Below are 27,664 nucleotides of genomic sequence, written 5' to 3'. Positions count from 1 at the left end.
CCATCACCTCTCTGTGGCAACGTCCCTCCAACTAGGTCCTATCAGGAAAAAATCTCCTGTCACAGAACTCTGGGACCCTGATCAATCCCAACCCTTCCTCCTTTAACTTGAGAGCATGGTTCCTGGATGGCTCTCAAGGTAGAGTTAACCTGTTCAGAAAAGGACCAATCAGTTCTCCTATCTAGCAGGAAATCTAGTACTTGCAAAATTTACCTTCAGAAGTGGAAACACTTCCATTCCTGCTGTTCTTTTCACTCTTCTCTAGCATCAGAGGTTCTGCTTTCCAAAATTTTAGACTATCTTTTAGATTTGAAGACACAAGGTCGATCAGTGAGCTCAGTCAGAATACATTTGGCCACTCTCACAGCTTTCCACTCACACATCAAGGGCTTCTCAGTTTTTGCCAACCCCAGTATGGCCAGATTCCTCAAGGGCCCCCAACTTCCCAGTGGGACCATAATTTGGTCCTAAGTGCCCTGAGGAAACCCTCCTTTGAACCTACATACTTGTTCTTTCCTCCACCTTTCCCTCAGGACTTTGTTCCTTATAGCCATAATTTCACTCCATGCTTTTATGGCAGACCTGTCATTTACTAGCTTCTGTAGAGATACGGTTACACTGTATCCCCGTCCTCGTTTCTTCCCTAAGGTCTCTTCGGAATTATTTTAATCAAGAGATCCACCTACCAATGTTTTATCCAAAGCCTCATGTCTCCAAGAGATCTGCCTACATACGCTCCAGGGATGGTATGTTTCCAGGTATGATACTACCTTTGGTGATGCAGTCTTCTGGACTATTTTGGACTTGCCTCCTTAGCACCCACCTCCTTGCTGAGTTACTGCTTGGGAGTCTCCCACAACAGAGCATCCATAGGAACATATACTCAAAGGAGGAGCGGTTACTTACCATACAGTAACTTGAGTCCTTCAAGATGTTTTGTCCCTCTGAGTCCTCTGTCTTGTCTGTGGTGGCTCTGCTTCACAGCAAGAAGGAACTGAGTGGTGGAGGGTCCACGCCATCTTTTGTGCCCTCATTTTGAGACACAAGGTGCTGTTCTGTGCAGGCATGTACCCTTGGATACTGCTTTGCATTCTCCGGTCAAGGGTACCCACGCATCCTATAGCAGAGCACCCTGAGGGAAAAAAGATCTCAAAGGACTCAAATTACGATAAGATGAGTAACCTCTTCTTTCTTTCTTTCTCTCTTCTCCCCCCCCCCCCCAAAAAAAAATGATTTGATTGAGGAGATTAAATCAATTCTCCGTGTATGTTAGTTATTTTCTGATATATTGGTGTCGGAATTTAGTTAAATATAATCAATTGTTTTAGATTTCGTTCTTGCTTATTTCAGGTGTGTGGAGTAATGGTGTCTGGAAGTGATGAATCAACTCCATCCATTATTTACCATTGCGTCCTCAGAGGATTAGAACGACTCCTCCTTTCAGAGCAACTTTCTAGGCTGGATAGTGAATCTTTAGTTAAACTAAGTGTTGACAGAGTGAACATACACAGTCCCCACAGAGCTATGGCAGCCTTGGGGTTAATGCTGACTTGCATGTATTCAGGTGTGGATTTATTATTCAATTATTTATGCTCTGTTTTAAGTACATCTTTTTAGTAGAGTAATATCTAGCTCTTCTAGAGCTCTTTCCAGAAAATTAAACAAATGTTTACAGCTTACTGACAAATGAATTTTTTTCAGTTATAGTGAACTTACTACAAGATATCTTGTTTCTGTTTAGGAAAAGAGAAAATCAGCCCAAGTCGAGCAACAGATGCAAATCCCACAGCTCCAGACAGCGAGTCTGTTATTGTAGCTATGGAACGGGTGTCTGTTCTTTTTGATAGGTAAGAAAGGGAAAAAAAAACCAACCTCAGCATAAACTGCAATAAAAGTTTTGGCATTGGCTCAGTTTGTTGGTCACTATTCTGTTCGTGATTTTAAAATGTCATTGCTGATAGTTACTGTGCTGTTGATTAAAAATACTGTACCAATAAGGTACACAGCAATGTCATTGCAGTGGTTGGGTCCAACACAGACATACAAGAATGTAAATAGGAAACAGATTTCTAATCAGTATTTAGTGTTACACAAAACAAATGCCTCTGCTTACCTAAAATACATGCCTCAGCACGTGGTGATTACATGTGTAAAATATTTGAATGATCACAACAAAGTAAGAATTAAGAATACTATGATCCTATTTACTGACACTTATAATGTAGTCAGAAAAGTGTCATTTCCAGTCATGATGAAAATCGTAGTTTTGACACTGGCTGCATAAAATAATGGCAGTGTATGCCACCGTGAAGGGTTGAAATGCCCATTTTGAGGGTTGAGAACATGTGAACTGCAAGAACTATTAAAAAGTACTTTTCTTTTATAAAATGCTTTTTTTTAAAGCATAATAAAACCACTTTCAGAATTTCTTTTAACACAATAAAGAAACAGAGCATAAGCCCAGGTTTTTTTAAAGTAGTATCTTTAAAAGACAACTTAAAATACATTAATTTTTTTTCATGTGATCAGCTTCTGTAGTCACAAGGATTATAAGCAATTGCAAAATGGAGGGTCCATAATACAGTTTGGTCCACAGTGGTCCACACTGCAGAAGATTTGAGAACTCCTGCTCTAACCTGATGATCTCTAGCTGTATTAGGTGCTGTAGCACAAAGGGTCAAATGGGGATTTTCAAAAACATTCAACGATTTAACTGTTCCCATTAACTTCAACGGGAGTTATACCAATGCTAAATGCTTTAGAAAATACCGCCTTTTAAGACTTCATAAGTCAGTCCTGAAAGGCATTATGGAGCACTCCATAAGATCAACCCTCATGAAGCAGAGAGAGCGTACCTTTGCAGAGGAAATCAGTGGTATGGTAGTTCATATCTGCTTTTCCCAAGACACCATGAGCTTGATCTGCAAGCATCAACAGATCCAGCCTTTGACCGAAAGACTCTCCAGTTGGTGGTGGTTCATTAAAAGTATCCTTAAAGAAAATGACTTTCATTTCCTTGCCATCTAGCTCTGTTTCTCTTCATCTACAACATAACATTCTTCTTGCTATTTCCCTTTTGTTCAACCAGCAGGGATGGTATGAATGAAAATGAAAAAAATTTACTTGTGAATTTTCTTTCTCAGATTGCCAGCAGTGCTAATGCATTCCCCCACATGCATAGACACACTGTCTTTTTAGCATGCATCTCAGACATAGTGTGGTACTCTCAGGTGTAGAGTTAGTTGTGTTTTTTTCTCTCTCTCTCTCTAGAGTTTCACTTATTCCCAGCCTATCATTTGAAGAAAAAAAAAAAAAACCATTAGCAGTCATAAGTTGAATGTCATACAGCTGTGGAAGAACTGGATTGTCAGTTGGGTCAGTGTTAGATCTGTGGGCTCTTCAGCATTGAGATCTATCTACATATAAAAGAAAAGAATTATTCTCCTATCCCTCTTGACTCTGGAAAAACAGGAAAAAATTTCATAGGGACTAAATCAGCATGAATGTTCTGCTGAATTAAAATGGTCAAATGTATGCATTTTTTTTTGTTTTAGGATCCGGAAAGGATTTCCTTTTGAAGCTAGAGTAGTGGCACGGATCCTCCCTCAGTTCCTAGATGACTTTTTCCCTCCACAGGATGTAATGAATAAAGTTATTGGAGAATTCTTATCCAACCAGCAGCCATACCCACAATTCATGGCCACAGTAGTTTATAAGGTAGTGTATTTTAAACTGAATTTCATAAATGTACTTTTGGTGCAAGGCTGTTCACTCTCGGTAACTAGGACTCCTGGCAAACATACTATTACTGGTATTCTGTCGAGCATATAATCTGGCAAAAATTATTTTAAACCTCTTCACTCTGAAGATATCCACTACTGACATTTAAAAATTCCATTTGTGACATTGAGCTGAATATGTGAAAAGGGCAAAAAAAATTTTTTAATGCTGTTCATACTAAATTTCATGACATAATACATATAATTCTGGTACAGAACTTCATAAAAGTGACTAGCAAAATAAACCAGCATGTGGTTCTGTTTTAGTAAACAAACTACATGCTTGTGCTATTACACTGAAGAGTGAAATTAGAAATTCCAAAGATAGACCTGAACATGTTTTGTTTTCTCACATTTACTTGCACAAGTTGAAATAAATAAAACCTGTAATTAGGAAATAATAACATTCAGAGAAGACTACATTCTTACAATACTAAATTCATAACAGAAAGCAGGGAAATTTTATTTTAAGAGCCAGGAAATCAAAGAAAAAGTTTATACGCTCTTATTCACGTTATACCCTGTTGAGGAGAAAATTAGTTGGTATGCAAATCTCTTTTTAGATCCCATTTAAAGGTTTAGATGTACCATGACATTCCAAAGAGGGCAAAGTCCATGGTCATAGTATTACATGACTAAACTGGCACTTACCAAATCAGTGAACAGAAAGTAGACAGTTATGAATCTAGGTGTAACTGGGTGGGGCACTCTGAAGTGTCTCAGATCATTTGAGATGGATTGGGAAGAATAGCCCCCTCAGTTGTATCACTAGTCTGGATATGCTATTTTGGCATAGTCTCTTGGGATCTGTTTTCTGTTTCTGAAGCAGAAATTAATCATACAAAAATTATTTGACAGGCTCAGATATTTAATTTGATATTTTAATTATATTTAGATACAGCTATCTGTCACAATGTACCCAAATGGAATTTTGTAGGCAATCTCATGTACGTAATGAACATTTTTGACTGACAGCCCAATCACTAAAATCTGACTGCCACATGTAATGTCATAAAGATTTAATAAATATTCTTATGCTTACATGAATCACCCATCTTAGTGGGTAAAATGCCTCCAGGGTTTGGAGTAGCAGGAGGACATTCATCGAGGCTTACATGTTTGCAGTATGTTTTATGTCTGGCCATTAGTGTTCTAACAGGTCTTTTCCCACATGAAATATTTACTATAATTTTTGCAGGTTTTTCAGACACTACATACCACTGGACAGTCACCAATGGTCCGTGATTGGGTGATGCTCTCTCTCTCCAACTTCACACAGAGAACGCCTGTTGCAATGGCCATGTGGAGTCTTTCCTGTTTTTTTGTCAGTGCTTCCACCACTCAGTGGGTTTCAGCAATGTATCCTAAACCATTTTTATGTGGGTTTAGCACTTCTGTAAAGTGGATTGATAACATTGGAGACTGAAATCCTCCGTTCATGTATCTAATGAATACACCATGGGCAGCAGTACTTCTCCACAATGCCCTACCAGGGCATCAGATTTCACCAAGTGGGTCCACTTCCAGAAGCGAAGACATAGTTCGCTCTCCATGTCTATTTAGTGGTTAATATTCAATTATTGGGTTAAATGTATTACCTGTATTATGCAGGAGATCAGACTAGATGGTCATGGTGGTCCCTTCTGGTCTTAATCTACAACTCGGTTGTTTGAATTGCCAAGAGTGGATGCCAGTGGGTACAAGCTGTAGTAGTTCAACATTGGTACCATAATGGTTTATAACTTTACTATCAGATAAGGGTGAATTTTTAGCAGTATGTCAGGTTCAGCCATATGGCTTACATCTATGTTAAGGGGAGTCTTGCATCTCAACCCCTACATTACTATGGAAAATCTTTTATTTTAGTGGTATAAGCTTTTAATGTAAAGAATTGAGGCATTGACAAGTAATTTATTGCAGGGAACAAATGATCAATGATCCTATAATGTTTAGAACTTTTTACCAGATATTTTCAAGGTGACTTTTTATTATTTTCCTTTTAAAAATAAGTCATAAGCATTGTGCCATGCTCTAGGGAAAAACACTCTCAAAAGAACATCCTCATCTACTTTCTTTCCCCTCCTTGCAGCTCTGTCTTTCCTCCACTTCTCCCAAAAAATTGTATTTGGCAAACATTCCTCTGCAAGGCAGCAAATCACAATAATCTTAAACTGGCAATAGGATAACATTCCCCAAAATAGTTGGAACAACTAATTGAAGGATGCAGTGGCATTGCCCAATGAATGTATAATTTTAAAAAAGAAAAAAGAAAAAAAAATCGTCTCCCCTTAAAAAGAACCGCTGCTCAGGAAAATCAGCCCTGAATAGGACATTTGATAGCAGTCTAAAAATGGAAATTTCTCCATTGTGTTTTCCATTTCCTTGACTATTATTTTTGAGGCTCTGTGCATTGGCATTTCTGTTTATCTTTAAGCAGTGCAGAACTGTCTTGTTGATGCGGGTTTGTTTCTCCTAATATATAATCTAACAAGTGGAAAGTATTCCTACCAACTCATTTTAAGCTAACAATAATGGGGAAATTGCATTAAGTTATTCAGAGAAATACAGCTAAGAAATAAAGCTTCTGCAACGGCAGTTTAATTGCTATCTGCAGATGTCTTGCACTTACAATTACACAGTGGTAAAGCAAAAATATTTAATTTATCTGGGAATGCTTTTTAAGTCAGTGATATTTTGTATAAAACTTTAAAGTTTGTCTCTTACCTCATTATTATGCCCTTAACTACTTTCTCAGTCTTCCACATATTATCAGCAGAATGGGAAAATCGGAGCAAGTGGACATTAACCTCTTCTGTTTGGTGGCCATAGACTTTTACAGACACCAGATAGATGAGGAACTAGATCGAAGGGCCTTTCAGTCTGTGTTTGAGATGGTAGCATCACCAGGAAGCCCTTATCATCGCCTACTAACTTGCTTGCAAAATGTTCACAAGATCACAGCGTGCTGAAAATCTTGATGTTGGTTAATGAAACTCGGTGGCTTGATTTGGAATCTGGTATGAACGTTTAGATAAATATTAAGGTGCAGAAAGCAGCTGGGATTTGCTTCTGCAATGAATCTGCGTCTGTCAGTTTTATACTTCATGCTTGTTTGAATGGAGAACACTCTGCACCACAGAGAATCACATGAAAGGTGTAATAGTAACATTCTTGTTAGCAGTGGGTAGCTGTGCTAAATGGAAATATGTATATGTTTTAAATAATGTTTGGGACTAACCTGAGGCTGAGTTACTAACTGTAAAATATATGGGCATATACTTCTATGCAGGAAAGCCAGGTATTACTCTTCTTCCTGATGTTCAACTTAAGTCACCGTGTTGCATCTGGTATTGAAACTCTGACAGAAATACTCTCTCAGTGCAAGTTTGCAGTCATTACAAAGTTTATGTAGATATATATGTATATACACACACACTGTGGGGTAGTATAGATCAGAAATTGTTTCCTACTGTCTCTCCCAAACAAAGAAAAGAGAAACCAGTTTTCAGGGGTAACACTCCCAGCATGTAATTCTTCTATCTCTGGACTTTCTAATATACTGTGGTGTATGTGTTGGTGGCATGGGACATGTAGTGCACATACATAACCACACTTTTCTTTTTTTCTTCTCAGGATTTAAAATTTGAGTACAATATATCAGTAAAAGAAATTTTAACTTAAATATTTCTATATCATGTAAAGTATGTAAAATTGTAAAATGTGTGGTGCATGAGATGTGCTGTAATTTGAAATGAACAAAAAGCCCACTCTGCTGAATGTCTTGACATCTGTATTGTCCTCATTTTTTCATTGTGTGCTCAAGTTCCTGTTCATTTTTAAAATCCATCTTAATGTACGGGTTACATTTTATGTTCTACATTTCACGTTTTTGTATGTTAACACTTTAAAAACAGGAATATATAGGCTTGTTTTTGTTGATATGTTAAGAAGGCATTTTTGTGATCCACTTGACTGTAGCTTGTTTTGAGTTTTCTTTATTTTGAGATGTAAAGGAGAGGGGACTAGATATCCTGGATCAGCACTTTGTATACTAAGCTGCTCTCACTTGTTGCAGAGGTGGGGGGTGTTTTTGTTTAAGAGAGAAAAATGATGCAAGTTCCCAGTAGCCAATAACTACTGGTAGTTATCTGTATCTGGCTTTTTCATTTATACTAACAGAAACCATGGAGTCATTTGGATATAAACCACTCTCACTTTACTCTAAGCAAATTTATGCTGACAGTTATGAATCAGAAGTCTAATGTGGTCTACTCTGGGGCTGGCTAAGGTGTTAGATTATACAACCTCTTCTATTAGTTGTCTACAATGTTATGTTTATACACAAACACAGCGTAAACATCCACAAATTCCAAAATTCTCCAGTTCCACACAGGGCCAGTTTCTGATTACACCTCATGCAAGCCTTTGATTTTAGTTGGTTGCACATGGGGAAATCTCGGGCAGTATTTTTCCTATAACTGTATCTAAGTCTTCAATATAGAAAAGCAATGCCTTGGTTCTGAGCTACATTGCTATATTTAACCTCATTACATTTTCCATTAACACCTGTTGCTAACACTCAGAATATCTAAGTAGTGTTATCAAGAGGAACATATACTGTATGTATTTGTGTATATAATGTATATGTAATTATACACATGTGACTACATTTAATGTATACAAATGTGTATATTTGTATTTATTAAACCCATGGATTTAAACTAATTCCAATTCTTAGAACAAAAATGGTTGCTTTTGCCCATAACTTGATTATAAAAGAATTGCCCAGTGTGATATGGGCAGCAGAAATAACTGTAGACTTTGCTGTATCTAGCTGTTTGACGGACTTTATAATTTAGAGTTATTTCTGCCTCTGAGTTGGCTTATTCTTCTTTCTTGGGCAACAGCACTGTGGTGTCTTTTTTTAAAAAAGAAACTGAAGTTCAGAAAGGGTTTAAAAAAATAGATATTGTTAAAGCTTTTGGTTATACTGGAAATCTTACAGTTCTGGTAAGAGACTACTTGCCAGGGCAGTGAGCTATAATGCAATTAATTGCATTGCAATTAAGGGTAACATACATCACTAGTTCCTTTTATAGCCCCCAGTAATAGTTTTCTACTATAAACCCACACACCAGTCAGTTTTTGTATGGTATACTATAAGTGAAGATATTTTTGTAAGCTATTTTCCAAAATTTAAAATAGATTTTAATATATTTTCTGAAGCATTTGGTAGTTACATCTTAACCATAGATCACTATACTTTCTGTTTCACGAACAGATAAATCTTACATATTTTTAACCTCATAAATAACCACTGCATGGTTGGTCAGTATGCCTCCAGATAATGGAGGCTGGCCATCCCAACTTCTGAAGTTTTCTAAACAGATCAACTGGGACTTGCCATAGAAACTTTCCAGACAATAAAAAGAGCATACTAAGCTAAGGAGTCAACAGGTGACAGAAATGAACTTCTAGCCAACATGTGATAAATTCCCTCTTGTCAGTACTATTCTTGGCATTTGATAGGATATTCAGGTTTCCCACTTCTAATTGTCACCCAAAAGCAATGCAGCCAGGTCTGTCTTCAGATAAATTCAAGGATAATCAGAATAGTTGTGTGTGTCGGTCTTATCTCCATGAAGATTTGTCATACATAGAAAACAGGTTTGCTGTCTGTAGATCTTTAATGTCTCTAGATTTTTCTTCCCCAGAATAATTAACTGAATACAAATACACATTCATTTTCAGGTATATGAGTGTCTCGAAGGGGACATGTTTGTTATTCTCCATAGTTTGTAATTATACATTTATAAGGCTAAAATTTAACATCTCTTTCCTTTGATGTACATTTTTGTCCTTTGTTTCTTTTGGAATGAAAATTATAATTTTTGTATTTGTAAAAATCATAACTAATATCTACACAATTCTGGTAACACCCATCAGTAGTTACGTTGTGCTTTATGGCTTAATTTCTGCCGCTGACAGCAGAACAGAATATCACATGGTCATGTTTTCTGTGTCTATTTAAAAAAAATCTTAAGGTTAGATTTTATTTTTAATTACCATCTGTAAGATTTGTTACTCCAGTTTACGATTTTTTTATATTTGACCAAGATTAACTGTTTCCCTATTTAATATGCTATCAGTAGCATAAAACCAGATCCATGCTTGACATCAAATTGGTTTTGGAAATTAAACTATTGAGGTTTTTTTCACTGAGACCCGAGGTATAAATATTGTTAGATGTGTATCTGATTTCCCAAATAATTAAAACAAGCAATATTTAACATATTCTATATAAATATAATGTGAATTGATAAATCAAATTTTTCATTTAGAGGGTCTTGAAATAGTTTGTAGCACAGCTAAGAAAATACATCTGTGAACAAGCAAATTGATAACTTATTGAAATCTAAAAGAGGTCTGACCTAGAGGACCTGCTTTTTTTCATAAAAGTGCTGCCTCCTGAGACACTCTCTAACTCTCCTCTGAATTTTTAAAAAGTATCAGGCAGATATCACTTGGCCAGTAAAGTTTGGCACAGTAACTTCCTTTCTTTTCAGTGAAGTTTTATTTTCTTCCTTTGCACGGAGTGCAACAGCAGAAAAATTTGAACTACCTTATGTTTGATACTAAAACAAGTTGTATTAATGCAAATAATTTCTATTTGCAATTTAAGACTGGCAGTTGAGGTTTTATTAAAGATCCTTCTTTTTAGTCCTTTGTGCCCACTTTGGGATGTCCCCCTCAGTCAAAAAATAAATACAAACACCTGGTACTCATGAATTCTACATTATATTACTTCCCATTGGGGAAAATCCCTTCTCAGCATGAAAGGATAAAATCTGAGATTCTCAAATTGACATAAAGAAAAGGAGTACTTGTGGCACCTTAGAGACTAACAAATTTATTTGAGCATAAGCTTTCGTGAGCTACAGCTCACTTCATCGGATGCATTCACTGTATTTTCCACTGAATGCATCCGATGAAGTGAGCTGTAGCTAATGAAAGCTTATGCTCAGATAAATTTGTTAGTCTCTAAGGTGGGTGCCACAAATACTCCTTTTCTTTTTGCAAATACAGACTAACATGGCTGCTACTCTGAAACAAATGCACATGAACATTGATTAAACCTGTGAATCCCTAATGAGTAGCTTTCAATCAAACTTGAAAAAAAAGTCAACCTTCAAGTTAAGTGAATTCCAATCTAATATTTCTTAATTCTATTTTAAGAGTATTTCATCATGTCATTCTCTTTTAATTAGTTAGCTTTGTATAGCAAATAAGGAGGTTGTGTCAAAAACCCTGCAAAGGCAATCCTCCAAGAGCAGTCTTCAAGAGCAGACTCTAAGTCTTCATTTGGTATTTCAGAGCTGTCATGACTAAACACTATCCATGTATCATGCCTCCTGAATGCAAGAAACATTCAGGTGTAATGAGCAATAAATATAGCAATAAGCAGTCTAAAGAGATTGTTAGTCATTCAGTATTTTACCCATTGGTTCTTTGTGGGGGCAGCTGAGTTATTACATTAAATAAGGTTTAGTTTTCTTATAAAGACCCCAAGAATACTATGCACTAAAACCAGGAGCCAACTGAGAATAACAAGGGATATATTTTTAAACTGACACCAGTATGTAACAGTAAAAAGGCAATTTTAAAGGTTATAAAACAGCAAAGAAAGTATTTAGGTAATTCCCTTATTCTAAATAAAAAGTTATCTGTAGTAAAACTGAGAATCTGAGATGCCTACCTACTGTTAGGATAAACACTGCGCCAAAGAATCTGGAAAGGGTGCTGAAGACCAGTGTGCTAATTTACCTCATTTTGAGAATTCAGGTGGAAATTTTTGTGCCTGTTACTTTAAAGTATCCATTAAATAACTTCAAAAACACTGCTAACATTCCTACCCGGAGAGCTTCTATGGTATGTCAAGTTATTAAAGTTAGCTGGACATGAATGCTGTGGAAACACACTTTAGGGATGCATGTACTGCTTTGTCACATGCATGTTGTTTGGACTTGTCATCATTCACATCAGTCTTTGTCTACACTTGATGTCAAATTAGACCAGCCTGACAAAGGAAGGATAAGGTAATCGGCATACCACACAGTCCTATGATGTTGTCTCATATGGTTTAAGGGCTATGATGGGCAAGGCTTGGAGCCCCAACACCAACAGTAGCTGTATTCAGAGTAAAAGGAAGGAATATAATTTTAGATGTATGTTTAAATTTAAAGACATTTGCTGAAAATATTGCACATTAAAATTAGAGAAAATAAACTATACATTGTTGCTGTACGTGATTTTCTGTTTATTTAAAAAATAAGTTCTGAATACACTTTAACAGGATGCAATCAAATGTGTTTATGCTCTCTACACTGATCCAAATGTAGGGGGTGTTGAGAAAATGTGAAAACATTTGAACTCTACACTGCTGCGTGTAAACTCTAGTACTATTTACATGTTAAATAAGGAAGAACACAGTGAAGATTTGTTTACTGCTTCTGCTAGACTTGCATTCCAGAACTTACAGGATAAGGGCTTGTCTACACAGGGACACTGAGGGCAGGTCTACATTACAAACTTTCTTCAGTGCAGCTGCTGTAGCGCTTCCGGTGAAGACACGCTAGTCAACAGGAGAGCGCTCTCCTGGCTTAATAACCCCACCTCTGTGAGAGGCAGTAGCTATATCCGCGGGAGAAGCTCTCCCACCAACGTAGCACTGTCTACAAGGGTTAAGGTTGGTATAACTCTGTCGCTCGGGTGTGGATTTTTCGCACTCCGATGTAGTTATACCAAAGTGTGATGTAGACCTGGCCTCAAGGAAATTAAATTCACACCTTTAGTTAATTTGGATTAAAGTGTTCTTATTCAGCATTAAAGTGGATTTAATTGGATTTATCTTAATTCACTTCCAAGAGTTTCCAGATGGGTTTAAAGCAGTTTAACTAACCCACTTTAAAAGTTCATTCAGATTAATTTTCTTGAGTGTGCCCATGTTTTAAAAAACCCAAAAGGTTTTGGAGGAGAACAAAGAAAAATCTAGCCAAACACAAAATTTAAAAGTGTACAACTGCATTTGTAAATGAGAATGTTTTTATCTACTGGAGCCCTACATGATGGATTACATTATACAGGAGAAGGAAAGATTTAGCTTGTGTGTGGTTTCACAGTTTAGGCTTTCTGTTGGGTTAACTTGTTTTGTTTTTAAAGAAAATTCTGGAAAGTCCTACTGCACAATAGCAATGATCTCTTGCAGTACTTTGCTGTTAGTTAATCAAAACAAGATGTCTTATGTGATACTCAATGTTTTCTGGAAATTTTGGAAGAAGCTTACAGTAGTAGCTCAATACACAAGGCAGGTGCTGGATTCATTCACATCCAAAATATTTTTACATGTTTAAATGCTTTGTCAGGGATAGTAGCAAATGATAAGCCACTACTGCCACGTCTGATAGACGGATATAAAATAAAAATATAAAGATTATAGAATTAAAATCCAGAACCATACTGTGGTAGGACTGCTACTTGAGTTTTTTTGTTTATTTTTTGCTGTTACATTTTTTTAATTATTGGAGAGCCCTTTGAGTGATTGTCTCCTTTACTTCCCTTCCTCTTCTTTCAGCCATGAAAGAATGACAGAGGAATCTAGTCTTTAAAAGGACAAATCTTAAATGTTCAATATCAGACAGCTAGTATTAGGGAATGAAATGTTATCCTTGTAAGAACTGACAATTACCCAAATTATCATAATTGCCCAATTTGCACCCATTCTCTTTCCTCTCCCTTAAATTGTGTTCTAGTTCGTTTAGGTATGAGAGCATTTCAGCCATATCTTTAGCACTGGGCCTTCACGGCCTCTTGTAGTATTAACACGCTACCCAAACAAATTGCCAATACACTTTTCCTGTTACATCTGTTAATGGGAGCCCTACACAGCTGTCCTTTTGATTACATGGAGGGGCCCTAACAAATCTCTTGTCTTAAACTGGTATGCCTGAACCCTTAAATCACTGGTAGATCTACACTACTGTAGATCTATACCAATTTCAAGATATGAAGAGTTTCCAACTGTTAATATATTGCAAAAGGGGGAACATAAAAAGGAGGTATATGTGAGTTTTAATCATACGCTGCAGCTCTTCCATGTTGGACATAATCATAGATTTTACCTTGAGCTACAGAAGATCTTTCTTTTCCTTCAGATGTACCTCCAAGTATGGTAAGGTAATAAATCTCACACCAGATACTGGTTTCACATCCTTCAAATCGGAAAATGTAATCTGTGGATTTTGCCAAGATGCAAGGGGTACACAAAAATTTTGTTATCTGATGATTTACTTTCTGGGGCTCTCCTCTCCGTCCAGTATCCGTCTGTTTCTCGTTTAAGAATATAAAAATGGCCATAGTGGGTTAGACCAAAGGTCCATCTAGCCCTCTGACTTCACCACCTCAACCAAGCTTCACAATCATCATTGCTGTGTACAGTATTAAATTGTTTAAAACTTATACTGTGTGTATATGTGTGTGTGTGTACACACACATTAGTATAGTATTTTGGTGAAAAAAAATTCCCTGGAACCTCATCTCTCCCCCCGCCCCCATTTACATTAATTCTTATGGGGAAAATTGGATTCGCTTAACATCATTTCACTTAAAGTAGCGTTTTTCAGGAACATAACTACAACGTTAAGCGAGAAGTAACTGAAACAACAGGGGCCTCCACCCAAGAGATAGTCACATGCAAGACTAGAGTAGGAGTTAGCCATGCAGCTCAAAGTCGGTTCCACTGATCTGATAAACTCGGGTAGAGGATTGGTTGGACTGGAACAACGTGTCTGTGCATGTGAGAAGGAAACAGTGAGAAACACCATGGGAAAGGAGCAGAAAGCGAAGAACACAACTAGAAGAAGCCCCTGTAACATGGGCCTAAGAAAAGCCTTGAAAGAACTTTGGGGCTAAGTGCTGGGACCTCCACATACAGTTTTCTACAAAGATAAAGTTAAGGCCTCATCCGCAATTCATATTGAATCCATCTGAATCATACAATTCATCTATTAATCTTCTCTCTGAATTCATACAACTACAACGATGAAAAGAGACTGCACCCACTTAGTAAACAAGGTCTAAGTAAAAGATGAGACACAATGAACATATACAACATCCCTGCAGAGGAGAGCTTGAAGGAGGACAATGTAATGGATTTGTAGATTTTTGCATTCACTTTTATGTGTATTTTAGTGACTGATTTTTTTTTTTTAAAGATTCCAAAACGTTGATTAATTTTGTTTAAAGTCTGGGATAAGAATTTTGCTGTCATTTGTCCTAAGAAAAGTATTGAGTTTTGAAAGTGAATTTAATCATTCAATTATATGCTAGCGTCCTATTCACAAACTTTCATGAAATAAACAATCATTTGTTCTTATCTGGTGCCTGTCATCTAAGAATTTCAGAGTGCTTTGGAACTGTAATACTGATCCAGAAAACCCAATAAAAAGCAATTTTTTTTTAAAAATGAGAACATTGAAGGGGAAAAAACATCAGGAGCATTGTACTTGCTATACTGTGAATTCTGTGCAGAGTTATGGATGAGGCCAGCTGTAAACTTAGCTCTGAATCTTTCACTCCCCAAATTTGGGGACTGTTTGGATCTTGAATTTTGGCTCAAGCCCACCTGTCAAATAGATGCATAGGTATATTATGTGTCCATCAACCCGGGAGGGTCCAAAAAATAAAGGTGTTTTTTTAACATAATTTACAATGAAAGCCAAAGACTGCACAGTCTAAACTTAGCCCCAAACGTAAGGTCAGTCTTCTATGTCCTGCCATGCACAGAGCACCCTGCTTGCTGTCTGGACTGGACTCGTTCAAAGTGGAGTCTTTTCTGCACTTATGCCCATTAGAGCTTTCAGATGTGGGTAGGGGTAAAGCTTTGAGGGAACTATTCCTAGCAGATAAAAACTAGAATTCACAGCCAGCTTCTGAAGTGATCCTTCCTGATGTAAAGGTTTTTGCAGAATTTTCACTTAGCTTTGAGCACCTCTCATTTCCCTCACAATGTGTAGCTTTGACTTTCTTCTCCTTACGTGTCACAGTAAAATAATTGTCCCTTTCATAGACACCTTGCCTAACCTTGAACAGCAGTTACTCTGGCACCTGATGTGCCATAGTGCTACACATACTGAAGAAAGAAAGAGGTGCAAGTTTAATGTTCTCTCTAATCTCTCTTTTTAAAAAAATTAAAGTTTTCCCAGATTCCTTTGCAGAATGACATGAAAGTTTTTCTCAAAAGCTTAAAAAGTTTTGCACATTGGTACAGCTTTATTTAGAACAGTGCAAAAATGCTGTCTCACTTTCATTGGGCCTAAGCTGCAATACTCTGTATTGACTGGATCTCTAGTTAGTTTGGTCCTGTTCAAGATGTATCAAAATGTGTGTGAAATGAGTATTTCATTATTAAATGTGTAAAAGGCCTTTAATTCTGAAGGATCCCCGCAAACACTTTGTAAACTATGTGCTGGACATATCACACTGCTGCAATGCAGCCAACATTTGTGTAGAGGGTAGAAACTGTTCCCAATAAGGGACGCTACAGTGTTGTTATATATAGGAATTTAAAGAACTCTACTTTCAGGAAGTGCTTATTGAGGAAGAACAATGTATATGGCAGAAGAAATAAAACCTGAATGTTGCACTGTCTTCTCTCTTTTTATGCTTGAGCACTGAATGTACTGTCAGAAGGGAGTCTGCTCCTGCAACTATGTGAAATCAGAAACTAAGATGATTGAAAATAATAATAATGGCAGCATACCAGATTTCTGTCCCTGAGCAGATGGACATGAAAGGAAAAGTGTTTAGCAACTGGATATTCTTTATATCACAATGGGAAACTATGAAATTGCAATTGGGCTAGTTAAAAAGGAAAACAAAATTTAGGGCAGCACATTATTAGAAGTAATGGGCAAAGGCTGCTACATGCTCCAACAGCATCTGGATGTGTCAGCAGCACAAGAGAAAGCTACTCAACTTGTGCAGTAAAGTAGGTTCTTCAAGATGTGTGTCCACTTTAGGTGTGTTTGCGCCCCTGCACTCATAAGTGGAAATTTGAGGTAGCAGTGCCCGATTGGGTTGCATAGGCACAGTCCCCGTCTCGTGCTGCTTCAGACGGTTAACTGGCTCTATGCGACCAACCCCCCCTCAGTTCCTTCTCTACTGCAGAGAGTAAGTGATCAACTCTGAAGTAGAGGGGAGGAGGGAGGTTCATGGAGCACACACAGGGGGAGAACCTCTCCATCTCGAAGAACCTACGTTAGTGCACAAGGTGGGTAACTTTCTCTTCTTCAAGTACTGTCCCTGTGGGTGCTCCACTTTAGGTGACTTCAGAGCAGTACCCTCGGGTGGAAGGAAGGGGCTTCAGAGTTGAAGTTGTGGCGGAAGACAGTACAGTGAGCCTGGAAGAGGCACCAGAGGTTGCCTGATGCTCTAATGCATAATGCTGCATAAAGGTATGGGCTGAGGCCCAGGTTGCAGCCCTACAGATGTCTGTGATGGGTACATTGTTAAGGAAAGCAACGGAGGTTGATAGGGCTCTGGTGGAATACGTGCAAATCCCCATAAGGGGTTGTCGTTTACACTGATGGTAGCATAGTTTTATGCAATCAGAGATCCACTTGGAGAGCTTCTGTTTGGATATGGCACTCCCTTTGGAGCATTCAGTGATGACAAACAGTTTGTGTGATTTACGTAATGGTCTTGTTCTGTCTATATAAAAGGCCAATGTCCTCTGTACGTCGAGAGTATGAAGTGTGGGGTTTGGGGCAGAATGTCGGTAGGTAAATGGGCGGATTAAGGTGGGAGGCTAAGACGACTTTAGGTAAAAACTTGGGGTGCGATTGCAGGGATACTTGCTTTTAAAAAGTGTACGTGGAGTCTGCCATGAGAGCACCCAACTTTCCTACACATCTGGCAGATGTAATGGCCACTAGAAGCACTACCTTCATGGAAAGGTATAGTACTGAGCACATAGCCATGGGTTCAAATGGGGGACCGGTGAGGGCCCGAAGGACTAGGCTGAGATCCCATGGTGTAGTAGGATCATGTAGTTCTTGGTAGACAGTGAGGCCTTTGAAGAAACATTTGGTGAGCGGGTGAGCGAAGACAAAGTTGATCTGCTTTGTGGTGAAAAGCTGCAATAGCAGAGAGGTGAACTCTTATTGAACTCATGGGTATGCCTGACCTTCTAAGTTCTAAGAGGTGGTCTAATATTTAAGGGTAAGAAGGCTGAAATTGATGCCATCTGTTTTTGCTGGCACCAGGCATTGAATCGCTGCCACTTGTGTAGGTACATGCGACAGGTAGTTGCTCTATGACTGTTTAATAATATGTTTTGTACGTCTTCTGAACAGGTCATCTCAGATCCCTTGAGCCATGAAGGAGCCACGCTCTGAGATGGAGTCTTTGCGGATCCAGATGCAGAATGTGACCTGCGTCCTGGGACAGCAGATGAGGCAGAAGCAGGAGTGTGTGTGGTGGATGCACTGACATCCTGAGAAGGTAAAGATTCCAGATTTGTCAGGGCCATGTACGGGCTATTAGGATTACTGTGGCTCTGTCCTGTCTGATCTTGTGGATCACTCGGGTCAGGAGAGGGGATGGGAGGGAGGGCATATAGGAGGGGGGTGTTCCACTTGATGAGAAAAGTGTCGCCCATAGAATGTGTGCCAATACCTGCCCTGGAGCAAAAGCTGGGGCATTTGGTATTTTGTGCAGTTGCAAAGAGGTCTATCATTGGGACCCTCTACTGTTGGAATATGTGTAGGAGCATGTGGTTCTCGAGCTCCCACTCGTGGTCCTGAGAAAAGTGTCTGCTTAGGGTATCCACTGTGGTGTTCTGGCATCAAGGTAGGTATGATGCTGTGCTGTGGATATTGTGTCTGATGCACCATTGCCAGAGTCTCATGGCTTCCACACATAGGGAATGCGATGGTGTTTCCCCCTTGTCTGTTTATGTAAGACATACAAGCCACGTTGTCCGTAAGGATCTGAATGGTCTTGTCTTTGATGATTGGCAGGAAGTGGGAGCAGGCTTTGTGGACAGCTTTCAGTTCTAACAGATTTATGTGGAGAAGGGATTCTGCAGGGGATCAGCAGCCTTGGATAAAATGCAGATCCAGGTGTACTCCTCAGCCCAACAGTGAAGCATCTGTGGTGATGTTCGTGTTGGTGCCTTCTGAACAAAGGCCATCCCCATGCAGACGTTGTCTGGTTGTGTCCACCAGAGTAGGGAGTCTTTTATTTTGTCCAGCATAGTGAGGCATTTACTTATGCTGTGTCTGTGTGGGACATAGTTTATAGGGAGCCACGCTTGCAGGCAACGCATGTCTGATGACGAAGATCGTGGCAGCCATATGGCCAAAAAGTCGAAGGCAAGTCCTGGCAGATACCTGTGTACTGTTTCATGCTGTGGATATGAGGTTGGTTAGAGTGATAAAGTGTTGCCTTGGTATAGAGGCTGTGGCCTTGCGAGAAATGAGATGGGCCCCAATGAACTCTAGCTCTTGCACAGATGTTAGAGTGGATTTTTGTCCATTTATTTGGAGGCCCTCATAGAAAGGGTCACCATCTGTTCGGTGGCATGTAAGGCTTCTTGCCATGTTGGTGCTTTCAGTAGGCAGTCATCCAAGTACGGAAATATCATGATTCCATTTCTGTGGAGGTCGGCTGCAACCGCTGCTAAGTGCTCCAACTCGAAGCCAAAGGTGGTAAAGAAGGAACTGAGGTCGCAGTTGGTTGCACAGTGCCAGTTAATTAATTAAGTGACATTGGTACGTTCAGTAAAATTTAGTTAGTAGTTAATATATGGGTTTTTTTTAAACAAAATGTAAAAACTAAAGATTCTCTGTAAAAACACAAAATCTGTGTTTTTCCATTGCAAACAGATTTCTAGGATCCCTGCTCATCAGCCTGTGTTCTTTCCATGTCTTGCTGATCAAGTCCCAACAGGGTACATATTTCCCCATCCTCAACTTAATTGTCACATGTTAATGGTATATTTTCAACACTTGTGATCAAGAGTCTAAATGTACAGAAATGTACAAAGCTATTAAGCAAGCTTGCATCCAAATACAGAGAATAGATGGAACAGACACACAATTCACAGAATAGCACAGGTGAAGAACAAAAATACAAGGAAAAATACACCAAAATGTATGCAAAAGCATATGCACAAATATAAGGCACACAAGATGAGCAAAACACAAAGGAACACTGGTTGGTATTGTGTAGGAAAAACATGATAGTGGAAAATGCCCTGCAGATGGGTTCACATGCCACAATTGTGGCAAGGAAAATCATTATGCTAAAGTTTACAGACAAGAAAAACACCATATCAAGGAAGCAAGCAGTAATTCAGAGGATAAGATTTTGCATGCATATGACATTAATGCAGTGCAGATCAGAAAAAATAAATGGTTTCTACAGCTCAGACTAGCACCAGATAGAAAAATGAAGCTGCAGTGCATAAACTGGAAACTGAATGCCAAACAGACAGTGGGACATTAGTGAATGTACTAGGCTACAAAGACTTCTCTAGTATGTGCAAGAGAAACAAAAAACAAACAAAAAAATTACCACTAAACCAAAGCCAAATTAAAACTATACAGTGGCACAATCATAATACCACTAGGATAATATAAATTACAAGTAGTGTACCAAGAAAAAGTATACAGGCTTAAGTCTCAGATCGTATAGACAGTACAGGAGCCACTGCTTTCCGCTGAAACAGATGAATTAATGAACCTAGTGATACTAAACCTCAGATAAATGATTCATACAGTAGCCACGCAAGCAAACAAGACATCTGTCTAGAGCAGACAATGTACTATGGTGTCCCTGCAGTAAAGCAGCTAAAATATTACCATGATGTTTTTGAAGACTGTGATGTCTTCCAGGCATTTTATTCCTGGAAATAGATTCGATTCAGCCAATACAGCACCTGCCTTGCAAAGAACCACTGCATTAAGAGGAAAAACTAATGGGAGCAATACAGGATACAGAGGGACCTAGACAAATTGGAGGACTGGGCCAAAAGAAATCTGATGAGGTTCAACAAGGACAAGGCCAGAGTCCTGCACTTGGGACGGAAGAATCCCATGCATTGCTACAGACTAGGGACCAAGTGGCTAGGCAGGAGTTCTGCAGAAAAGGACCTAGGGGTTACAGTGGACGAGAAGCTGGATATGAGTCAACAGTATGCCCTTGTTGCCAAGAAGGCTAATGACATTTTGGGCTGTATAAGTAGGAGCATTGCCAGCAGACTGAGGGACATGATCGTTCCCCTCTATTCAGCATTAGCGAGGCCTCATCTGGAGTAGTGTGTCCAGTTTTGGGCCCCACACTACAAGAAGGGTGTGGAAAAATTGGAAAGAGTCCAGCGGAGGGCAACAAAAATTATTAGGGGGCTGAAGCACCTGATTTATGAGGAGAGGCTGAGGGAACTGGGATTGTTTAGTCTGCAGAAGAGAAGAATGAGGGGGGATTTGATAGCTGCTTTCAACTACCTGAAAGGGGGTTCCAAAGAGGATGGATCTAGACTGTTCTCAGCGGTACCAGATGACAGAACAAGGAGTAATGGTCTCAAGTTGTAGTGGGGGAGTTTTAGGTTGGATATTGGGAAAAACTTTTTCACTAGGAGTGTGGTGAAGCACTGGAATGGGTTAGCCAGGGAGGTGGTGAAATCTCTTTCCTTAGAGGTTTTTAAGGTCAGGCTTGACAAAGCCCTGGCTGGGATGATTTAGTTGGGGATTGGTCCTGCTTTGAGCAGGGGGTTGGACTAGATGACCTCCTGAGGTCCCTTCCAACCCCGATATTGTATGATTCTATGAATAAAGCAAATGGAAAAAAGAAGGTGGCATTACTAAAGGCAAAATGCCCACAAATTAGATAAGCAGCGTGGTAGCGATTGAGAACCCGGACAAGCTGCGTGTCTGTCTAAACACAAGAAACTTAAAGTACTAAAAAGAACTCCGTACCAAATTAAGAAATATTACCTGATTTGGCAAAAGGAAAAATATTCTCAGTACTTGAGGCCAAAGATGGATATTTACAAGTGCTACTGGTTAAAGTAAACAGCTACCTCACCGTATTTTGGACACCAGCAGATAGGTGCAGATGGTTGAAAATGCCATTTGGGATCAAACCTGCAACAGAAGAATATTCTGTTAACAAGATGTACCAACAGTGCTTGCAGGGATCAGTATCATAGCTGATGTCATTCTGGTATATGGACACTGAGGCAGCATGGCAGAAACCGTGGCAGCTCATCTGTCTCCTAAAAAAAGACAGGGAATTAAATCTAAAATTGAGTAGAAGCAAGATGAAATTGTGATTGACTGTAGTTCCATTTATGGGACACTGCTGACCTCCCAAGGACTACAACCTGACCCCGAAAAGGTAAAAATAATACAGTAGATGCCCACACACCAAAATATTAAATCAGTTCAGAGACTATTGGGATTTGTAAACTATCTGACAATTTCTTCCAAGCCTACAAGATGTGTGCGAACCCCTGATGTGACTACTGGACAAAGATGCAGTTTGGCCATGGTCACCTCAACATGATGTAGCTATCACATATATCAAGCAGTTGGTGACCAACTATCTCATTTTGAAATACTACTATGAGAACAAAGAGGCAACAATACCAGCAATGCTAGAGAGAGAGTGCTTGGATCATCATTCTTACAAAAGGGATAGCCAGTAGCTTTTGCATCATTGTATCATTTTGCATTATTGCCAACAGAACCAAAGATAAGCCCAAATTGTGAGTGTTCACATGTGAAAAGTTTGAACAGCAGAAAGTGAAAATAAATTACCAGAGAGCCATTTTTAAGTCACTGCTAGAGACCCTAAAATGCCTTCAGCACATGCTACTGAAACTGCAATTTTACAACTTAAAATATACCACAAGAAAGGGACTGAGATGTACATAGCTGACTTCTTATCCAGAGTAACGTTGCAGCATTAAAATATGGTAACTGAATGAAATACAGAAAACACAGAAAGACACAGAAAGCCTCAAGCAAGCCAGTTGTGTACCAAGCTAGAAAGAATCTGAGAACTAAACTGTACAACACAACTTAAAAGAAAAGGAGTACTTGTGGCACCTTAGAGACTAACCAATTTATTTGAGCATAAGCTTTTGTGAGCTACAGCTCACTTCATCGGATGCATACTCATCCGATGAAGTGAGCTGTAGCTCACGAAAGCTTATGCTCAAATAAATTGGTTCGTCTCTAAGGTGCCACAAGTACTCCTTTTCTTTTTGTGAATACAGACTAACACGGCTGTTTCTCTGAAACAACTTAGAAGTGCTCACGTCTATCATTTTGGCAGGATGGCCAGACACTGAGGACATGCTCCCCCCCCTCCCCCCGCCACCACCTCCCAACAATACAGGCCCTATGGAGACAAGCTGAGCATACAAAATAGCATCATATATAAAGGCAGTCAAATCATAATACCCAGATCATTGAACACAGAAATTGTCTCAAGAATACACTGGAGTCATCTACCGGCTAAAGGTGACCAAGGATATCAGAGACCTGGTGAGCAGTTCTGATATATCTGGGGGGAGGCCAAGCAGCAAAAGGAAATAACAGACCTTGGAGAAAAGTAAGAAATCACAAAAACTACTTCATTACTGTAGACTGTTATATAGACTTTTGGAAACTAGATGAACTGTCAGACACTATTGCAGAGACCTCCCTAGACAAAGCAATGCTTCATTGAAGCAGGCCTGGTACCCAGAATTCAGACAATAGATCCCAGTTTACTTGCGAGTGAGTTTGTACAATTCAACTGGGAAGGGGAATTCAATTATATTGTATCACCACCATACTACAGTCAGTCAAATGGCAATGCAAATTTGGCAGTTAAAATAGTTAAACTGTAGTAAAGAAAATATATGGCAAACTATCCTGGAACGGAACTGAGCTGCTATTAATGCCTTCTGTGAGGGCAACACTTGAAGTCAAGATGCAAAGTGTACCTTGGTGCCTACAGCCCCAGCATTAATACAGCTAGCAGTGATAGAAGAAGCACCAGACAAAAACAAAGAGACATGCAAAGGCCAAAGCCTACTATCCAGGGTAACCACCCAGAACTACAACCAGGTAGACCCTGTCATGAAATCTTCCTTTTTCTTCAGCATAAATCGTGCATTTTGGAAGCAAGCTACATGCGTTGAACAGCTAAATCCTCACTCTCATAACATAGTGGATAGGCATATATTTCACAGAAACTGCAAATACCTTTGGCCACTATGAACACAAGACAAAAACATGGACTTGGAGGATGGGGAAATATGTACCCTGTTGGGACTTGATCAGCAAGACATGGAAAGAACACAGGCTGATGAGCAGGGATCCTAGAAATCTGTTTGCAATGGAAAAACACAGATTTTGTGTTTTTACAGAGAATCTTTAGTTTTTACATTTTGTTTAAAAAAAAAAACCCCATATATTAACTACTAACTAAATTTTACTGAATGTACCAATGTCACTTATTCATTGCGTGCGACCTCCCTGTCTTGTGGTTGATTTTTGAATGCTGTTTAAATTTACATAGCTAAACATACTCCAACAAACTGCTTCCAGTGTATAGAAGTTATTTAAAGGGGTTCATGTTTTAATACATCTCAAATTTCACTTCAGCCTTCAGATGTGAGTAATTACATTTGTGAAAAGATGTCAAACACTTTAAAAATCACCCCTAAAGACCGTGTCACTGCATTTGGCAAGAACAAATTTCACGTTGATGGTAATGTGGTATTCTGTACTATATGCAGCAAGGCTGTAGATTACTTTCAAAGGCAGACAATTGTAGAATACATGGAAAGTGCTAAACATAAGCAGAATGAAAAGAAACTAAAATAAGAGGCTGAAACAGCAGGGCCATCGACAACAGTAAAGAAACAGTCTGTAAGGCAGTGCTTTGTACTGAAAATGATCAGTCCTGTGAGCGAATTACAGAAATCTGTGTGGGTCGTGAACTGACATATGAAAATAGGCCTCTTTCATATGGACTGATTGTAATGTAATTTCCCTGGCAGATTGCTGCCACTGTCAACTTCCAGGTCTCTATCTTGAATCTGGTCTTTTTTTATGGATTTGTTTGGGTGTTTTAAGTGCACCATTGCTTTGTTCTCCTCAGATCTCAAGGGTACTAGAAACAAGATTGAGTAGTGGATGGAGAACATCTCTGCCTCATGAACACTCTATATATACTGGAGAAGTGAGAAAAAAACAATTTGGAATTTTTGAAAATTCTGTGTCACACATCCTCTCATTTAACCATATCCAGGACTCATGTGTTTTATGTTGAGAGAGGCCATTGGTCTTTGAATTTTAATAGTCCTCCTTCCCTTCAGTATAGATTGTTGGAGCTCTCCTGACAATAGTCAGGAGTTGTTTCTAGTGTTAGAATTTGCACTGCAGGAAGACTGCTCTCTCCCCTTTCTGGTCTTAAACTTATTCCTTTTGCTTTTACTATAGTGTCACCTTCTGTACTTAGAGGAGCAGCCATGAAAAAGATATAATAAGGCAGGCAGTCCCTCTTTCCAGATTTGAAGTCAGGAGAATTCTATAAGGCCTTACTTTGTCTCCACCACCACTTTGTTTAATAGCTCCCTGAATAACTGACCTCCTGAATATTTTAAAGCTGCTAACATGGTTTTGACCTGTGTCAACTTCCAGGTTTGTAATCAGAGATGCTATCTGGTTGCCACATGGGAAGCCATGGCACTTGCTGAAAACTCCCTGCTCACACTTTTTTTTGGCCGTCTTGTTGTCAAATTGTCAGTCCAGTCCAGTACTGCTCTTGCAAAAACATGTTGCTGCAGCAGAAGCCCTCAGAGAAGATGACGCAGCCTTAAATGTACAGCAAAGTGATATTCCATTTTATGGTCATTGGGGTTTTTTGGGAAACAGTTCCCTTCTGTTGGGATAGTAGTGTCTTTGACTAGTGCTGAAACTGTCCCATCTACTTTGGGAAGAGATATAAAGTGTCTGCTTTGATCTGGTGTACATTGTAGAACTTTTTTTGGCACTTATGGACAGTCTCTTAGACTTTGCATTGTCTCCCATTCAGCTTTAATTACTTTCCCAAACACACATGAAGGAGAATGTGTGGTTCAGATTTTGAACAGGTTGGAAATGTTTTTTTTTGTAATTTCTCTACCAATCCTCTCTGCTTCCTCCATAGAATCTTTTTTTAAAATTGGCTCATGTGAAGAACTACTCAAGTACCTAATCGTACCTTTTGTACTGTCTTCTCAAATGACTCAGCTGGAAAAAGATCTGCCTGCTTCACTTCATCCTTCACTCCAGACTGAGTCTGACAGTTCACCTTCCTCTTGTGGAGAAGATCCTTCTGTTCAATTTTCCCTTCTTTTTTCTTCTGTTGGACTTAGGCTAGGAAATATGTTTAATCTTCTTTTTCTTTGTTGATGCTCATGAAGGTGGTGACGTAAACAAAGATGAAGAAGAAACAGACACAAACCATTCTATTCCGTTTATTAGGCTTTTTCTATGGGTGAAAACCGACTAAGAACATAAGAACAAATCCTTTAGCTCTAGTGCCCTCTGGTGATGAGTCAGAGAAACTGCTATCCCCAGAAGAACAGGCCAGTTTTCTCCAAATTTTTCTTGGGCAATTTCTTGAACACCTTTCTTCTTTTTCTTAATGTACTCCTTAGAGAGGTGGGGATTAGGAACTTGAGCCAGATGAGGAGTCCTCTTCTGCTAACAGACATCTCTTCATCTCTGCCCTTTTCAGAGCGGATAGAATACGCTGCAGCTACTGGCTGGGGATCGCAAGACCACTTTTCACACCAAATTCAAAAGGTCCCTGCCCTAGCCCAAGAGGAAAGGTCTTCCTTTGAGGGGGATTCCCTTCTCTCCTTCATGCACAATTCCTGATTTCCCATGGGGATAAGGGATGGAGGCTGAATTGTCTGAGGGAGGATTATGAAACCTCTGCTGCAGGGGACGCACAACCTGAACAGTCCCTACCCGCTGCTCTTTTGTTCCATCTCTGGCAGATTCGGCCAGTCATGCTTATGTGCCCTTTGATGTAACAGCCTCCAGTGCTTGAACAATCTCTGTTTTTAAAATGCCCTTCAAGACATTCACTGCCTGGTTGTCAGACACCCTGCTGGTGGGGAGCACCTGGAAAACTGGCCCCTTTGTCTGGGGAAGGCAGCTGAAGCAAAGCCTTTCTGAGCCGGTGGACGAGGAGACTGGAGTGCACAAGTCACAAACATTTCCTTCTGCACCGTCTGACAAGGATACAGAACATGAGGAACACAACCTTGGCCTCCTCTTTGAACCTTTCTCAGCCATCCTCCTAGACTGTTACCTGAGCAGTGTGTGTGTTCGGAGGGGGGGGATTGTCCAGGGTTACAATTAGGTTTGCCAACTCTGACTGAAGCTATTTCTGGAGATTATGCTTCCCAACATGATGTAATGTTATTTTCTTAAAATATCCTGTTAAAACCTCCCAGATTGCTTTCAATAGTCACCGGGAGATCAATACCAATTCCAGGAGACTCCAGGTCAATCCTGGAGGGTTGGCAACCCTAGTTATACTCCCCCTCCAAGTTTGGCCTGCAAGGCCTCTTGGCTGGGGACGTCTCCCTGTGCTGGGCCCACTGCCCAGGATCCCGCCTTGCTCTCCCCAGCTGCTCCCTGCACCTGGCTACGGACTGCTCCAGCTCCACTCTGCCTCAACACTTATGTTGCTGCTCTGCCTCCATCCCCCTGGGCTGCTTTTTTCTGGCTCTGGTTGCTATTGCTCTTCTCCCAGCACAGGTCTGCTCCCTG

General features: G+C 39.5%; 1 protein-coding gene across 2 annotated transcripts in view; it reads left to right on the top strand.

The window, feature by feature from the left end:
* Window positions 1-7,751, top strand: part of HTT (huntingtin) — a 183,800-nt gene extending 176,049 nt beyond the window's left edge. For both annotated transcript variants that reach the window (XM_084626754.1, XM_084626753.1), the window contains exons 63-67: window positions 1,351-1,564; window positions 1,742-1,847; window positions 3,555-3,717; window positions 4,978-5,138; window positions 6,535-7,751. In XM_084626754.1, the coding sequence (XP_084482880.1) occupies window positions 1,351-1,564; window positions 1,742-1,847; window positions 3,555-3,717; window positions 4,978-5,138; window positions 6,535-6,748 (858 nt within the window). In that variant the 3' untranslated portion in view covers window positions 6,749-7,751. The remainder of the gene's footprint in view (window positions 1-1,350; window positions 1,565-1,741; window positions 1,848-3,554; window positions 3,718-4,977; window positions 5,139-6,534) is intronic.
* Window positions 7,752-27,664: the final 19,913 nt, after the last annotated feature.

Source organism: Lepidochelys olivacea (assembly GCF_965140295.1).
Source record: "Lepidochelys olivacea isolate rLepOli2 genome assembly, chromosome: 4".
NCBI classification, from domain to species: Eukaryota; Metazoa; Chordata; order Testudines; family Cheloniidae; genus Lepidochelys; species Lepidochelys olivacea.
This window is presented reverse-complemented; position numbering and strand designations above follow the sequence as displayed.